The sequence below is a fragment of the Moschus berezovskii genome, chromosome 4, assembly GCF_049115385.1.
Source record: "Moschus berezovskii isolate FMDL1 chromosome 4, NW_MosBer_1.0, whole genome shotgun sequence".
Classification (NCBI taxonomy): domain Eukaryota; kingdom Metazoa; phylum Chordata; class Mammalia; order Artiodactyla; family Moschidae; genus Moschus; species Moschus berezovskii.
In genome coordinates, this window is record NC_142463.1 from 12,585,999 (window position 1) to 12,603,319 (window position 17,321).

Here is a 17,321-nt window from a genome sequence, read left to right on the forward strand (position 1 = left end):
GCTTTTGAACTGTGGTGTTGGAGAAGACTCTTGAGAGTCCCTTGGACTGCAAGGAGATCAAACCAGTCCATCCTAAAGGAAATTATCCCTGAATATTCATTGGAAGAATTGATGCTGTAGCCGAAGCCCTAATATTTTGGCCACCTTATAGTGAAGAACTGACTCATTGGAAAAGACCCTGATGCTGGGAAAGATTGAAGGCAGAAGAAGAAGAGGACAACAGAGGATGAGATGGTTGGGTGGCATCATCGATTTGATGGACATGAGTTTGAGCAAGCTGTGGGAGTTGGTGATGGACAGGGAAGCCTGGCATGTTGCAGTCCATGGGGTCACAAAGAGTTGGACACAACTGAGCAACTGAACTGACTGACAGCTATGTCATTCTTTTAAAGGTATGCCCTATCCCCTTCCCTCCTATTTTAGCAGAAATACAGATTTTCTCTTTGTCTGGCAACAAGTCAGCCAATAAGAGACTGGCACAATTCAGCCACTGAAAAGCCACTATAGTTCAAACTCCCAGGTTCCTCCAGTGGATTTTTTGTTTATAGTGGAACTGAAAGTTACTTAGTCATGTCCAAGTCTTTGTGACCCCATGGCCTATACAGCCCATGGAATTCTCCAGGCTAGAATACTGGAGTGGGTAGCCTTTCCCTTCTCCAGGGGATCTTCCCAATCCAGGGATCGAACCCGGATCTCCCGCATTGCAAGCAGATTCTTTACCATCTGAGCCACAAGGTTTTGTTTATAGTGGTCTCTCCCAACTCTCCCTTCTCTATAAAGTTTCCTCTCCTTTGTTTTACCAGGACTTGGATTTGGTTCTCCAAATACTTGCTTGTCCCGAATTGCAATTCACTGCTACTCCTGAAGAAACCTGTTTTTCAGATGAAACAACTGGCTGTTTCACTATTTTAGGTTAATATGGGCAACAAATAAAGTCTGCTCCATGAGCTCATCTTGCTTAGAATCAAAAGATAACTTATTAGACTATTTCAGAGTCTCACGCTGAAACCTCAAGGAAAACAAATCAGCAACACCATACCACTAAGTTCGTCTCTGTTTTTGGTTTCTTCTCTTTTAACAGCATTACCTTTTGAGAGAAAGACTGAATCTATCCTCAGCACCAGAGAGAAAAATTCCAAAGAAGGATTGTAATCGAGGACCCTTGGGTCAGTGTTCTTGATTGGTAACATGGGAAACAAGGTGTATGTCCGTTCATCTTGGGTCAGAGTTCCAGTCTTGGATCAAACCATTATGGATGGGTGGTAGTGTCAAGGACTCCAGGCATGGCCAGTGGGGACCACTATTGCATTGCAGGGCAGTCCCAGAAATAGAGAAATGATTGACAGCTGGGGAACCTTCCCACTGGTTATCTAAAACCACTGCTGCTGCTGCTGCTAAGTCACTTCAGTCGTGTCCGACTCTGTGTGACTCCATAGACGGAAGCCCACCAGGCTCCCCCGTCCCTGGGATTCTCCAGGCAGGAACACTGGAGTGGGTTGCCATTTCCTTCTCCAATGTGTGAAAGTGGAAAGTGAAAAGTGAAAGTGAAGTCGCTCAGTCGTGTCCAACCCTTAGCGACCCCACGGACTGCAGCCTACCAGACTCCTCCATCCATGGGATTTTCTAGGCAAGAGTACTGGAGTGGCTTGCCATTGCCTTCTCCGAAAACCACTACCCATTCCCAATTCTCTTCCTCTTTAATGATTCTTTCTCAGTTTACTTTACGTGTTCTTCCTGTGCCCAACCCATATATGCTGGTATTCCTGAGAGTCTCATCCGTATTCTTTTCCCCTTAATTTTACTCCTTTCCAAAGTCATCTAATTCCATCTAATGTCCAGAAGACATTATGGTCTTCTCCCCAACATTTAATTAACTCCAAAAATTTAATCTAATCCAGTCATGGTCATTCCACTTCCCCATGGCAAAATCTGTTTGGGTCGAACAGGCCTAAATCATATTCAGTTCAGTTCAGTCACTCAGTCGTGTCGGACTCTCTGCGACCCCATGAATCACAGCACGCCAGGCCTCCCCGTCCAACACCAACTCCCGGAGTTCACTCAAACTCATGTCCATAGAGTCGGTGATGCCATCCAGCCATCTCATTCTCTGTCGTCCCCTTCTCCTCCCACCCCCAACCTTTCCCAGCATCAGAATCTTTTCCAGTGAGTCAACTCGTCACATGAAGTGGCCAAAGTATTGCAGTTTCATCAATGTAATTCAAGGAAATGCTTGCTTAGGACTTCTGGAAGGCAGCTTTGCTCACCACTATACCACCAATGCTGCTTTGGACTGTTGGGAAAGAGAAATCAGTTTTACTGTTGTTTGTTGAATGGCAAAAGGAAGCATGCAGCCTCAGCTGTCTGTGGCCATCATTTTGCGTTTTGAGTGGAGCCAGTTTTGGTATGAAGTCAATGATGGGGACAGCAGAACAGTGAGATAAAAGCCTCTTAGGTCCCCGATGACATTGTTGAACCAGAGCATCTGCCTACTCTGCTCTCCTATTGGATTTCCTGCACTGTGAGATGGTATATTTCCACATTGGGTAAGCCAGTTTGATTCAGATGTTTGCTATTGGAGCTGAAATTAAAATTCTTGATTCACACTGTTTTTTCTCTTTTTTAAAATGTATTGACATATAGTTGAATGACAATGTTGTGTTAATTACTGCTGTACAGCAAAACGATTCACAGGCACATATTCTGTGCAGCAAAGTATACACAGACACACATTCTTTTTCATATCCTTTTCCATTATGGTTGACCATTGGATATTGAATGTAGTTCCCCACGCTACACAATAGGACCTTGTTGGTTACCCATCCTCTATATACCAGTTTGCATCACTAATCTCAAAGTCCCAATCCAACCCTCTCCCGCCCTTCTCTCCCTTGGTAACCACCAGTTTATGTCCCTCATTCTGTTTCTGCCTCATAGGTAGGTTCCTTTGTGTCATATTTTAGATTCTGCATGTAAGTAATACCGTATGATATTTTTCTTTCTCTTTCTGACTTACTTCACTTAGTATGATAGTCTCTATGTTGTTGCAAATGGCATTATTTCATCCTTTTTTATGGCTGGGCAGTAGTTCAATGTCTATATACACCACATCTTCTTTATCCATTCATCTGTTGAAGGACATTTAGGTTGCTTACTATAGGTTTTGACTATTAGAAATAGTGCTGCTATGAACACTGTGTGCATGTATCTTTTTGAGTCAGAGTTTTCTTCAGATATATGCCCTGAAGTGGGATTGCAGGATCATATGGTAACTTTAGTTTTTTTTCAAAGAACCTCCACACTGTTTTCCATAGTGGCTGCACCATCTTACATTCCCACCAACAGTGTAGAAGGTTCCCTTTTCTCCACACCTTCTCCAGCATCTGAATAGCATTCCTTCTTGCTAAGGAATCACATGAGGTTTTGATCTGGATTATGTAAACTGTCAACAATACATCATTTAATGTACAGACCTAACTCTGCCTTGATTTGTAATGGGTGAAACAGTTCTCAGATTTCTGAGCGGCTCTTCCCCGCTTCTAGTCCTCAAATTCTGCTCAAATAAAATTTTCCATTTCTGTCTTAGATTACCTCGTTAACTTTTCAGCAACACTACCACGAATTCCCTTGAATGCAGTTTCCTGGGCTCCAATGCTACCCACATTTTCGTCTTGCTCCTCCTCTTCCTGGGTTTCCTACAATTCACTTACTCATGAAATAAGAATCCAGGGCCTACTACTAGGCCAAGCTCTGTTTTAGACACTGTAGATATAGTTGCTCATGAAACAAATTTGCTGTCTTCATGGGCCAGAGAAGGAGGCAGATATAAACAAAACGTTTTCTGAATAAGTGAAATAATGAATAATGCAGAGTCCGGACTTAATGCTGAGTGAAAAACTTATCACTGTCTATAGAATATTACACCAAAGTATTCACTTCACAAGCAACCCTGGGAACTGAGTGTCAAACCCTGTTCTTCAAGCCCTTGGATTCGTAAAAGGTAAATGTGACCCAGGGCCTGCCCTTTGGAGCTCGGAGTCCAGAAGGAACTTCCAGCAAGTGTTGAGTGCTAATTCTGTTCGGCCCTGCAAACAGCTGGGTCGGAAGCAGGCAGGGTGGACAAGAGTTCTGGCAAGGAGACGGTCCTGATCTTTGGACTAAGGCCGGGTCCGTGTGACCTTGCGCAAGTCAGGGTCTCCCTCGTTCTCCCAGGCTCTTGCCGGGGTCTGTAGTGTTTTCCCTGAGGTTTTCCCGACGTCCCTTTAACCAGGGGTTCATATTCTGCCTGGGGTGTTTGAGAAGGGGTCCAAGGGACGCGGGACCTGGGGCAAAGAAGGAAGATCTCTGAGATAGGCAGAGAAGGCGAAGTCAGTAAAGCGGGTGCAGCGGGGAAGGAGGTCACTGGAGAGAACTATCACAGAGACTGCTTTCTTCCCCGCCTTGCCCTCTGCTCCGACGCCCTCCAGCGCCATCGCCCAGACCTTCTCTTGGGCTGAGGAAGGAGAGCGGTCCTTTTCCCCCAGCGGGCTCCTCCACCGCTGCCACAGGCTGAAAGGCGACAAATCCTCCGCGGGCCGTCCGCTTGACTCAGACCGCGGCTCCTCGGCCCGGGAACTCTCAGCTCGGCCACTCTCGGCCTGGGTTCCCCGTCCACTCCCCCCGCGGCTCGCGACCACTTGGTCCGCGCCGCCTGCATTCTGTGTGCTGGGCCCGCCCGCACTGCGGGGAGAGGCGGGGAGCCGCCCACGCCGCTCTCGGCGTCGCGGTCTCCCTGGGACGCGCGCCGGCTGCGCGACGCGCGGGAGCCGGGCGGGCAGCCATGGCGCGGCGCGCGCGGAGGTAGCCCGGCGGGACGCGGGGAGCGCGGGGCCGCCATGGCCCGGCGGCGGCGCCGCGCCTGCATCGCGCTGTTCTTGGTGCTGCTCTTTGCCTTCGGCACCCTCATGGGCCTCCGCACGCTCAAGGCTCCGGACGGACTCCCGGCGCTGGGCCCGGGCCTGGAGCTGGCGCCCTTTGAGCGACACCCGGAGGGGGCCCCCGCGCCGGCCGCCCGGGCCCCGGCCGCCCCCGCCGCGCCGCCGCCGCCGCCGCCCCGCACCGCGGGCCCGGGCAGCTCCCCAGGGCCGGCCCCAGTGGAGGCCGAACCCGCGCCGGGGCAGAGTCTGCGCGTCTACTCGGACCTGCACGCCTTCTACTACTCGTGGTACGGGAGCCCCGGGCGCGAAGGCCACTACGTTCACTGGGACCACGTCATGGTGCCGCACTGGGACCCCAAGATCTCGGCCAGCTACCCCCGCGGCCGCCACAGCCCTCCTGATGACTTGGGCTCCAGCTTCTACCCGGAGCTGGGCCCTTACAGCTCCCGGGACCCCGATGTGCTACGGGAGCACATGACCCAGCTGAAGGAAGCCGCCATCGGTGAGCTCCCCCCTCCCCCATCGCTAGGGCCCCCAGCCTCGCCCTTCGTTCCCACACCCCAACTCCCACTGCTCCTATCACCGGGCCTTTGGTCCCCCTCACTCACCCTGGCTTCGTACCCCTTCTCTTCCAGAACTCTAATTCCATGCTCACCAAGAGGCACCGCCCCCATCTCTTGTATTCCGACCCCTCCACCTCTGCCGTCTGACATCCCCCTGCCCCCACCCCCAATTCCAGGGCCCTTTCCGAGGGCGGAGCTGCTGGGAGGGTCAGTGGAAGGCGTTTGCACCAGGGCTGTCCCAGGGACAGTAAGGAGAGGAGGGCAGTCTTCATGTCTGTTGGGCTTCTAGGTTTGGGTAAGTGAGGCCTGGGTACTCTGGACCCTGAAGGAATCTGGAGTTCAAAGCAGTAAGTAGCACCTGGGATGGCCTCTGCTTTCACACCAGGGACAGGGTAGAGCCTCAGCCCTTCCTACTTTTTCTGGCAGCAGAAAGCAAGGTTTGCACATGTTGTGTGACAGACCCTGTTCTATTTGCAGTAAGAGGCCTGGGGACTTTTTCATCAGATACTCTGCTTGAATAGAAGTCCATCTGTAGGCAGGCTGGTGTAGGGAAGCTGACATTTCAGATTTTGTCACTGAATTCTGCTGGATTTTACAGTACATTTCAATTTCTCTGGAAATGGTTAATGAGTGTGGAGGTGGGGGTGTGTGTGGAATTGAATGCCAGAGACAATGGTGGGATGTATTCACAAATAGCACAGATGCTGTCCCTCAGGACAGACGGTCGACAGTTGAGACAAATGTTATTTCCCCCAAGAAGGGTAAGATGACCTCTGCTCAGGGCTCCTCTCCTTGAGGGACCTCAGAGATGCTCCTCTCCTCCAGATATAGGGCTGTGGATTCCTATCTTCCAGGTGGATGAGGCATTGTCCACCCATTCCTCTTTGTTTAACTACTTGCTAATGCAGGCCAGAGGCCGTTCGAGCTCTAAGGCTTCTTCCTGGCCTGGAACATTAGTGTCCCTGCAGCCATAGAGCTTCAGCACCGCAAGCATGGACAGCTCCAGGACTCTCGGCTCAGTGATCTGATCTGCAAGAAAAGAACCTGGCAGGAGCCTCAATCAAGTTTTCATTCAGAAACCATTTGACAGTTGGAGATGGTTTGTGAGGAAGCAAATCTCTGTTGTGGGGTACTGTGTGTCTCTGAAGTATCCTCTGTGTTGTGTCTCAGGTGTCCTGGTCCTGTCCTGGTACCCACCTGGCATGGCTGATGATAACGGGGAACCCTCAGATGACCTGGTGCCTGCCATTCTGGACACTGCCCATCAGTACAACATCCAGGTGAGTCTCTGAGAAGAGGTCAAATGCTCTCTAGCCCATTCTGGAGATGTCCCCTCCTCTACCACAGGGATGGCGCCTCTTGGCATTAGTCCAGGTATGCATATACATAGTAAGTGTGATGCTGGGAGACAGGGATCTAATAAATACTGCCTGTGTCACTCTTTATGTTTTGAGTTCTGGAAAATATCCTTTGGGAAAAATCAGTTCAGTTCAGTTGCTCAGTCGTGTCCGACTCTCCGCGACCCCATGAATCACAGCACGCCAGGCCTCCCTGTCCATCACCAACTCCCGGAGCTCACTCAAACTCATGTCCACAGAGTCGGTGATGCCATCCAGCCATCTCATGCTCGGTCTCCTTCTTCTCCCGCCCCCAACCTTTCCCAGCATCAGAGTCTTTTCCAGTGAGTCAACTCGTCACATGAGGTGGCCAAAGTATTGCAGTTTCAGCTTCAGCATCAGTCCTTCCAATGAACACCCAGGATTGATCTCCTTTAGAATGGACTGGTTGGATCTCCTTGCAGTCCAAGGGACTCTCAAGAGTCTTCTCCAGCACCACAGTTCAAAAGCATCAAGTCTTCAGCAATCAGCTTTCTTCACAGTCCAACTCTCACATCCATACATGACCACGGGAAAAACCATAGCCTTGACTAGACGGACCTTGGTTGGCAAAGTAATGTCTCTGCTTTTTAACATGCTATCTAGGTCGGTCATAACTTTCCTTCCAAGGAGTAAGCGTCTTTTAATTTCATGGCTGCAATCAGCATCCGCAGTGATTTTGGAGCCCAAAAAAATAAAGTCTGACACTGTTTCCACTGTTTTCCCATCTATTTCCCATGAAGTGATGGGACCAGATGCCATGATCTTTGTTTTCTGAATGTTGAGCTTCAAGCCAACCTTTTCACTCTCCTCTTTCACTTTCATCAAGAGGCTTTTGAGTTCCTCTTCACTTTCTGCCATAAGGGTAGTGTCAGCTGCATATCTGAGATTATTGATATTTCTCCCGGCAATCTTGGGAAAAATAAAGAGGATAAATGGGAGACTAAATAAATATCACTTGGAAGAGAAGAGAAAGGCAAGGGAGAAAGGGAAAGATATACTCAACTGAATGCAGAGTTCCAGAGAATAAGAAGAGATAAGAAAGCCTTCTTAAGTGAACAGTGCAAAGAAATAGAGGAAAATGATAGAATGGGAAAGACTAGAGATCTCTTCAAGAAACTTGGAGATATCAAGGGAACATTTCATGCAAGGATGGGCATGATAAAAGACAGAAATGGTAAGGACCTAACAGAAGCAGAGGAGATTTTAAAAAGGTGGCAAGAGTACACAGAAAAACTATGAAAAAGTCTTAATGACTCAGATAATCATGATGACATGGTCACTCACGGAGAGCCAGACAACCTGGAGGATAAAGTCAAGTGGGCCTTAGGAAGCATTACTACGAACAAAGCTAGTGGAGGTGATGGAATTCCAGCTGAGCTATTTCAGATCCTAAAAGACAATGGTGTCAAAGTGCTGCACTCAAAATGCCAGCAAATTTGGAAAACTCAGCAGTGGCCACAAGACTGGAAGTCAGTTTTCATTCCAATCCCAAAGAAGGGCAATACTAAAAAAATGTTCAGACTACCTACAATTATGCTCATTTCACATGCTAGCAAAGTACTTCTCAATATCCTTCAAGCTAGGCTTCAGCAGTACATGAACCAAGAACTTCCAGATGTGCAAGCTGGATTTAGAAAGGGCAGAGGAACCAGAGGTCAAATTGTCAATTCATTGGATCACGGAGAAAGCAAGGGAATTCCACAAAAACATCTACTTCTGTTTCAATGACTATGCTAAAGCCTTTGATTGTGTGGATCACAACAAACTGGAAATTCTTAGAGATGGGAATACCAGGCCACCTTACCTGTCACCTTGAGAAACCTGTATGCAGATCAAGAAGCACCAGTTAGAACCTTACATGGAACAATGGACTGGTTCAAAACTGGGAAAGGAGTATGTCAAGACTGTATATTGTCACCCTGTTTATTTAACTTCATGCAGAGTACATCATGTGAAATGCTGGGCTGGATGAATCACAAGCTGGAATCAGGTTTGCCAGGAGAAATATCAACAACCTCAGATATACAGATGATATCACTCTAATGGCAGAAAGTGAAGAGGAACTACAGAGCCTCTTGATAAGAGTCAAAGAGAAGAGTGAAAAGCTGGCTTAAACCTCAGCATCCAAAAACTAAGATCATGGCATCTGATCTCATCACTTCATGACAAATAGAAGGGGAAAAAGTGAAAACTGTGATGGATTTTATTTTCTTGGGCTCCAAAATCACTGCAGATGGTGACTGAAGCCATGAAATTAAAAGATGCTCACTCCTTAGAAGAAAAGCTATGACAAACCTAGACAGAATATTAAAAAGCAGAGACGTTACTTTGCCAACAAAGTTCTGGATGGTCAAAGCTATAATTTTCCCATAGTCATGTACAGATGTGAATGTCAGACCATAAAGAAGGCTAAGTGCCAAAGAATTGATGCTTTCAAACTGTGGTGCTGGAGAAGACTCTTGAGAGACCCTTAGACTGCAAGATCAAACCAGATCAAACTTCTTTCCATAGTTTCAGGCAACTAGTGCTGATCACTGGGAGCTGGCACATTAAGTTGAAATCTATTAGCTTGCAATAGCCTATTGGAATGATTCCTAAGGCTCTGCTGTGGGAGGTGGGGAAACTTCTCACTCCTCTTTTTTTGGGCCCGAAGGGCAGTTTTTGTTTACATTGTGCCCACCACTGCCAGGTCTCTCCTGAACTCTGCCTCTTCTTCAGGCCATGACTGGAGCAGACTTCATAGGTTTTGCTCTTGGACAGATACTCATCTGACCAATACCCCTTGTGTTTGTGGCAGGTGGCCTTCCACATCCAACCCTATAAGGGCCGAGATGACATCACTCTGCATGACAACATCAAGTACATTATTGACACGTAAGGCTTCAAGGCTTGGATTCTGGTGGGGATCAAAATGGGGGCAGGGATAGGTTTGGAGGTGTAAGCCTGTGTCCCCAGCATCTAAAAGAGTGAAACAGTATTGGGCTTGGAGACAGCAAGCTGGGATTGAATTCCGGTTCTGTGGTCTCCATTTTGTGATCAGAAGCAAGCCTCTTAACCTTTGAGTCTCGTGAGAGTTGTTTAGTCACTAAGTCGTGTCTGACTCTTTTGTAACCCCATGGATCACAGCCTGCCAGGCTCCTGTTCATGGGATTCTCCAGGCAGGAATACTGGAGTGGGTTGCCATTTCCTTTTCCAGGGGATCTTCCTAACCCAGGGATCGAAACTGCATCTCTTGCATTGGCAGGCAAGTTCTTTACCGTGGAGCCACCAGAGAAGCCCTTTGTGAGAGTTACATAAGCTAATCTATGTGAAAAGTGGCTTGTAAATGGCTTTTACCTATCATTCATTTATTCATTCAAAAAATATTTATTGAGTGCCTTCCAGGGTCCAGGCACTGTCCTAAGTCCCAGTTGTTTAGCAATGTGTAGGGCTAGCAGAGTTTACAACCTAGTGTGTGTTTGGGGTACAGTGGAGCAGACAGTAGTTATAGACAACAAAACAGTGACCCATACTATGAAAAAGTAATAACAGAATAAAGCAGAGTAATGTGTTAAGAATGTGCTCAAGAAATGGCTTTAGAATGAGTGGTCAAGTGAGCTTCTCTAAGACGTGAGCCAGCACTTAAATGAAGAGTCAGCTATGCAGAGATCTGGGACAGGCGGAAAACCCCACGAAGAGGGCTGTCAGATGCAAAGGCCATCTGATGGGACAATTTTGACAGCTGCCAGTATAGCTGGAATGTAGAGATGGGGTCATAGCAGGAATGGAGGTGGGCAGGCCAGATCAAGTGGGTGGGGCCTTGCTGGTCTCAGTAAGGAGCAGTGAGATCTGATTTACACTTTAAAAAGAGACTGGATTAAGCACAGCCAAAAAATAAATAAGAGGCTGGATTATAGGGAGACAGAAGTAGGAGTCTGGAGACCAGTTAGGTGGCTGTCAGTATAGTCCAGATGGAAGATGGTGGTGGCTTGGCCTGGGGCAGGGATAAGTGGTTGTAATTTGTTGTGTTAATCGTTCAGACTCTTGGCAACCCCCATGGACTGTAGCCTGCCAGACTCCTCTGTCCATGGAATTCTCCAGGCAAGAATACTGGAGTGGGTAGCCATTCCCTTCTCCAGGGATCAAACCCGGGTTTCCCACATTGCAGGCGGATTCTTTACTGAGCCATCAGGGAAGTCCTGGGATAGGGAAGTGAGGCTTGAATAGAGGAATGACAAGGCTGGGGGGAAGGAGAGAATTGGGTTCTTGCTTAGAGGCGAGTCCAACTGTGGAGTCCAGCTGGATCCAAAATTGTGCTTGGGCATCAGGAAAGGTCTCATCCATGGCCAGTCCTCTGGGTGTGCGGGCTTCTTTCCTCTTAGGCTGCTAGCTCAGCCTTTTCTTCTTCCTGCTCCTCAGGTATGGCTCCCATGGTGCATTTTACCGCTACAAGAACAGCATGGGTAAGAGCCTCCCACTCTTTTATATCTACGACTCCTACCTGACGTCCCCTGAGGCCTGGGCCCACCTCCTGACACCAAACGGGCCCCACTCAATCCGCAACACGCCCTACGATGGGGTCTTCATAGCACTGCTGGTGGAGGAGGGCCACACCCACGACATCCTGGCCGCTGGGTTTGACGGCATGTATACCTACTTCGCCTCCAATGGCTTCTCCTTCGGCTCCTCCCATCAGAACTGGAAAGCTGTGAAAAACTTCTGTGATGCCAACAACCTCATGTTCATTCCCAGCGTGGGGCCTGGCTATATTGACACCAGCATCAGGCCCTGGAACAACCACAACACACGGAACAGGGTCAATGGCAAGTACTATGAGACGGCCCTGCAGGCGGCCCTGACGGTGAGGCCCGAGATTGTCTCTATCACCTCTTTCAATGAGTGGCACGAGGGCACCCAGATTGAGAAGGCCATTCCCAAGAAGACGCCGACTCGGCTCTATTTGGACTACCTGCCTCATCAGCCCAGCCTGTACCTGGAGCTGACGCGCCGCTGGGCGGAGCATTTCATCAAAGAGAAGGAGCAGTGGCTGATGTGAGGCGCCTCAAAGCCAGGGCGGGAGGCGCTGAATCCCAGCCTCTCTGGACAGTGGCACCACACGGGGCTCGGCTGAGTGTTATAGGCACTTGCTCCCGAGTCAGCAGCTAGGTGCTTCTGGGCCCATCAAGTGAGGGCCCATGGGGAACAGAGCTAGTTCCTCAGGCAGGTGGGTGTCCTGCAGGGACAGGAAAACTAGGGGGTGTTCCAGAGTGGGAACCCCAGGGGCTGGCAGGGGACTGCACTTAGCCCCAGGCAGCTCCACGTCATTAGTCAGAACACCTTTAAACAATTCCTTCTAGCTTGGAACTCAGCAGGTTGGTATTATGGAGTCACCAAGGCACTGCTTGTAGAAGGATATCAGGGCTCTGGGCCAGCATGCACCTGCTCTTCTGCCAGCCTGCGTCCTCCCCAGGCCTCCCTCCCACATCGGCTGTCTTCCCCAAGAAACCATACTTAAGACTTTATAAAAGGGAAAATTCTCGGTTTAAGCTCTTCCCAGTAGATTCCCAGACCTGATTATCAGGATATAACCCTGAGCATTCACAAGGTTATTCAGCACACCCTCGGCGAGCACCTTACTGCGTGCCAGGTGCTGGGGGAAAACCTGACCAGGAATGGCTCCCGTCTTCCTAAACTTACAGGAGCCAGCTTTCCTTATTCCTTATTTGGTGTGGCCTTGTAGCTAGTGCCGAAGCACAGCTATGAGTTTTTCCTTTTTGCAGCTTTGCCCAGTGCTGGGAGGTCACTTCATTTTCCTCGAAGAAAACAACTCTGTGCTCCAGAGCCTTCACTTTCCTAGATGAGTATTCAGCTCCAGGAGAGGACTAGGATGCCCCCCTCCCCATTAGCTGCCTGAATTGAATGAGGCCCACTCACTGGAGCCGTTTTCAGTGCTACTGTGATTTGTATTAAATATGACGTGTTGTTCCTATTCTCCACCCAGCTTTCCTTTTGCTCCCTTCAGGTCAACAAACTCTGACCCCTCAGTCAGATTCTGTGATGAACTGACAAGTGGGATGGGCTGGCTACCACATTAACACAATGGAAAAGCCGAGTTTGCTTAAGAAATTAGTAGTTTCAACAAGACTTCTAGAGGGAATATTTAGCAAACCAAGGCTTATTTACAAACTAATATGCTAATCGCAGGGATCCTCAAAGCAGACCCTGTAACACCCTCTTCTTCAGATCTACTTGAAAACATGCATTCGAAACCACTGTATTGACTTTATGGGCTTAAGACTGAATCCCAATTCTGAGAACTGGGATATAAGCGGGGACGGGAGGAAGTGGGCCCTACTGGTCACAAGGATTCCCCAGTTCCGTTAGGTAACAGGTACTAAACCCCACCAATGGATGGGGCAAGCGTGGTCCTCTGGCTGTGATTCAATTGGGTAAAGAAACCAAGGCAGGCAGGGACAGGTGAAAAGGGTTGGATGGTGACTGGAGTAATTTACAAGGGAGTGACAATGAGGCTTCATCTCACACATACACATTTTTAAAAACACTAAAAGTACGGTCAGCTCAGGGGGAAGGGGCAGTAATTCTCACACACTGCTGACGGTAATGCAACTTGATTCAGTTCTTTTGAAGGTTAACCTGTATCAAGAGCCATAAAAATGTCCACATACTTGGACCCAGTAATCCTACACCAAGGAAATAATTCAAAAGAAGAAAAATAAAACATTTACAAAGATGTTTAATAGCATTCTTTTCTATTAAAAAACAAAGTTCAAATGCCCAACAATAATTATGTTTAATACTTTATACATATATATATATAAATAAAGGCTGCAAAGTAGACACTGGATTTAAATAAAGATATTACAGGTATAAGTCATTTTAATTTGTATTATGAATAAATAAGAAAAAACTGGCTAAAAAGAACAGCAGAGATTTTCCAACAGTCTTTAATTTTGGACCCTCCCCTCCCCAACCGAGCTTACTTCCCATCATTAGACCAAAATGATGACTGCCAGGCAATTACAGCACAGAACCAGCCCTGGTTCAGAGGAAGTAATGTTTGGCCTATGGCTCCAGACATTTTATCTTAAGCTGGTTCCAGCTTCAGAAGCACAAAGTGCCTTTGGTCACTTGAGGCTCTTAAAAAAGCATCAACTAGTGCCACCAGCCACCAGAGAAGAGGCTCTCATTAGATTGCAAACTGGTTATTTATTTTTCAAAAATCAAAGGAAGAAGAAACCTACCTGTTACCCCAACCAGGCCATCCTAGGAATGGACTTAAAATTTCTATTCAACTTTTAGCTAATATAGGAAATTATAAATTAATGTAACCTCTCAACACAGGTGTGAGGCTTAACCAGCAGCTTCTGAGTTCTGGTCTATACAGTTCAGAAAGAACCTCTGCCTTAAAAGGTCTGACTACTAACACTGTAGCCCTAGAAGCCTCTGCAAATGAGACGTTGCCAGCTACCAATGGTCGGACACATAGTGTCCAGCACCAGTCATTGGGCCCTCCCTCCTCCAGAGTGTCACAAGCAGGATCCATGTGAGGGGAGCAGCCCATATTCCTGGAGGATGGCTGAAGTACTTTCAAGGGCACTGGGGAGGAAATGGAGGACAAGTTAGGGTTTGACTTCTTAAAGCCCCGAGCCCACCAGAGTCTGGAGATCAGGGACCTCTAAACTGTTTGTAATATGCTCTGTTCATCAAACCTGTGATGGACCCTTTGAATCCTGAAAAAGCCAGCAAACATTAGCAAACTTAGTTCCACTCCACCCACCACATCTCCAAACTTCCCACCCCACTCAGGGCAAGACAGGAGGGACAACCTTTTTTTTTTCTCTCCTGGTCAAGGCACTTTTGTAAATTGCATTTCACAACCGCCCCCTCAAATCCTACCCCTGTGCCACAGAAAAAAAAAAAGAGACTCACCAACCAGGACGAATGATGCCAAACTTTCCAGGCACAGACAAGTCAACCACAGTTGAGCCTAGTCGACACTCTGGGCTCTGGCTGTCCCCAACTGGTCCCCCATCAATGATCAAAGACAAGTGAGGCCACAAGTCCTGGAATTCCTGAGAAGAGGGAGAGGCATCTGCAATGTCACACCACACATAGGGCATATACGCAGAGGCCACCCAGCTCTCAAGCAGCAGGCATCTTCCTCTAAGCAGGGAAGGAAACTCAGGGTCAGCTGTGACAAAGACACTGCACTTGTACCCAGGATACTGCATCCTACGAGGTTTGGAGCCCCCCACGTTAGCACCTCAAGGAACACCTATTGAGAGCTTAAAGGCAATCTTGCTATGGCAAGAGGAAATTCCACACACTGCTTCAGTTTGGAAGGGAGGAGTAAAATGACTGGAGACCTTGTGGGAATCCAAAGCTGTGGGGTCTACCCTTGACTTTCCACCAAACTCTGTGTGACTGTATGGAAGTTATTTTATCAGGGTTATAAACGAAGGGGCTGGACTGGATGGTCACTAAGGGTTTCTCCAGCCCAACACTCTAATCCTGAATCTCAGCAGAACTCTGGATCGGGGTAGCAAAGAGAAACAGGTAGACTCAGCAAATGCATGCCACTGGTACTCAATCTCTGGGCTGTGGAAAGGAGTTTCCCGTCAGAGCTGTGGACTGAACTGTTAAATGGCCTAGCTTGTGGCAGAGCTAAGAGAACAGAAAAAGGAGTCCCTGGGATAAGTGACTTAACTTTTCAGTCTTCTGCTGAGGTGGAGGGGAGAAATGGAACATACTTATGATGTCTATGATTGTTAAAAAGACCCTAAAAAAAAAATCAATTCTCCCCCTTGATTCTCCAACGTTAAAACTTTTCTGAGGTTATTGTGGATTTCTCCCACCCCTGCCAAATGGGCAGACTTCCTACTATTAAACCAAAAGGGTAGCTCTCCTGCCAGGCAATTTCAGTGAACCATCATTTTACAACCCCACCCCTCCCACCACCCACACGGTTTCGGAGGAAACTGTGGCCTGGCTGCTGCTGTTCCTGCAGGGAGGGCTGTGTTCACTCTCACCTCAACATTCAGAGAGCTGGACTGGGAGCTGAGGTTGGCGCTGGTGAGAGCGAGTGGCCCCCCAAACACCTGGGCCAAGTCCTGCATGAAGGCATGGTCAGGAATCCGGATGCCTACAAGCTATGAGGCAAGGAAAAAGGGGATCATAAAAAGGTTGGAAGGGGTGGGGAATGGGCCTGGACTGGATCCTAGCTAAAGCCAATGTCAGGAGTCTGGGGACACAAGAGAAAATCTGACTCACAGGAGTGAAAGGATTCAGGTCCTTGTTGAGCTCCTCGGAGCGTTCCATCACCAGGGTCACTGGTCCTGGCAACAGGTCCTTTAGGAGCCCCTCAGGTACTTTCACATGGCAGTACCTGGGAAACAAAGGGCGCAAATCCAACCAAATGAAAGGCACTGCTGGTCCTATTCCAGAACCTAGGAAGATCTAGGAAAAGTGACCTGAGGGACTACAATGGGATTCGCCTGTCTTCCCTTTTCACCCCCAAGAACTTGAGCAGAAGGCAGGGCTCCAAAGGAGCACCCCAGCCTTGGATCCCACAGGTCTCTGGTCTGGGAGACTACAACAGCTGCACCACTACCGCGCTCCAAGTTTCATTTTCTTCAAAGTACTCCCTCTACTAATTTAAGCTACCGTGCTCCCCTTCCCTTTTTCTTAAGCCGTAGGAGTACCCCCACCCCCTTATCACAAAAAACGCCATGAGAACAGGGACCCCGCCTGCCTCTTTCAGCGCCGAGTCCCCGATCTCGTTCAAGGCCTGGCAGACGCTAACTGCTCCATACACGTTTCCAGTTCCGGATTCCTGGGTGAGCCTGGACAAGCCCCTCCCGCTCTCAGCGCCTCAGTCTCCCAAGCCTGTCACCGGAAACCCCTCCCGCGGTGCCGCCCCCAGCGGGGCCGGGTCGGGGCGGCCTCACCTGTAGACGTCGGCCACGCGGCCGAGGCATACGGCCAGCGGCTTGGTCTCGCTGCGGCCCTTGACACGGTACACGGCGCCCAGTGCTTCCGAGCAGCTCGCCGAGCAGGCCAGGCCGTACAGCGTATCGGTGGGGACGGCCACCACGGCGCCGGCGCGCAGCTCGGCCACGGCGGCCCGCAGCGCCTCGGTCCAGCCGCCGCGCTCCGGGTTTGCGGCCCGCACGGCCCCGCTCCCCGGGAGCCGCAACAGCCGGGCCCCCGGCGCCGGGCTTGGCGGGCGAAGGAGGCGCCCGCTCCGGGCGGAGCCCGCTGGCCCCTCGCTCAACCCCATGCTGGCAGCCACGGCGGCCCTCAGCCCCCTGCACGGACGTGCCGGAGACATCCGCCCCAGCCCGCTTCCGGGAGGAAGTGACGCGTCCAGTCATCTTCCGGTCCAGGAGGCTCGGCCCCACCTCCGCGCCGGGCAGCTTAAAGGGACCGCGACCCCCAGGAGGATTGAAGGAGACCGGTGGGGACGG

General features: G+C 49.4%; 2 protein-coding genes across 2 annotated transcripts; one reads left to right on the forward strand and one right to left on the reverse strand.

The window, feature by feature from the left end:
* The first annotated feature begins 4,800 nt into the window (after positions 1–4,800).
* MANEAL (mannosidase endo-alpha like) lies at positions 4,801–12,074 on the forward strand. Its single transcript, XM_055401535.2, has 4 exons — positions 4,801–5,415; positions 6,647–6,756; positions 9,653–9,729; positions 11,254–12,074. Exons 1-4 carry the CDS (start codon positions 4,872–4,874, stop codon positions 11,888–11,890), a joined length of 1,368 nt encoding a protein of 455 aa, XP_055257510.1. The 5' UTR covers positions 4,801–4,871; the 3' UTR covers positions 11,891–12,074.
* A 2,161-nt stretch (positions 12,075–14,235) lies between these two features.
* On the reverse strand, positions 14,236–17,309 carry YRDC (yrdC N6-threonylcarbamoyltransferase domain containing). Its single transcript, XM_055401536.2, has 5 exons — positions 16,803–17,309; positions 16,126–16,240; positions 15,885–16,004; positions 14,785–14,927; positions 14,236–14,451 (listed from the first exon to the last, which is right to left on the reverse strand). The coding sequence occupies exons 1-5, from the start codon at positions 17,183–17,185 to the stop codon at positions 14,382–14,384; spliced, it is 831 nt and encodes a 276-aa protein (XP_055257511.1). The 5' UTR covers positions 17,186–17,309; the 3' UTR covers positions 14,236–14,381.
* Between the last annotated feature and the right edge of the window lie 12 nt (positions 17,310–17,321).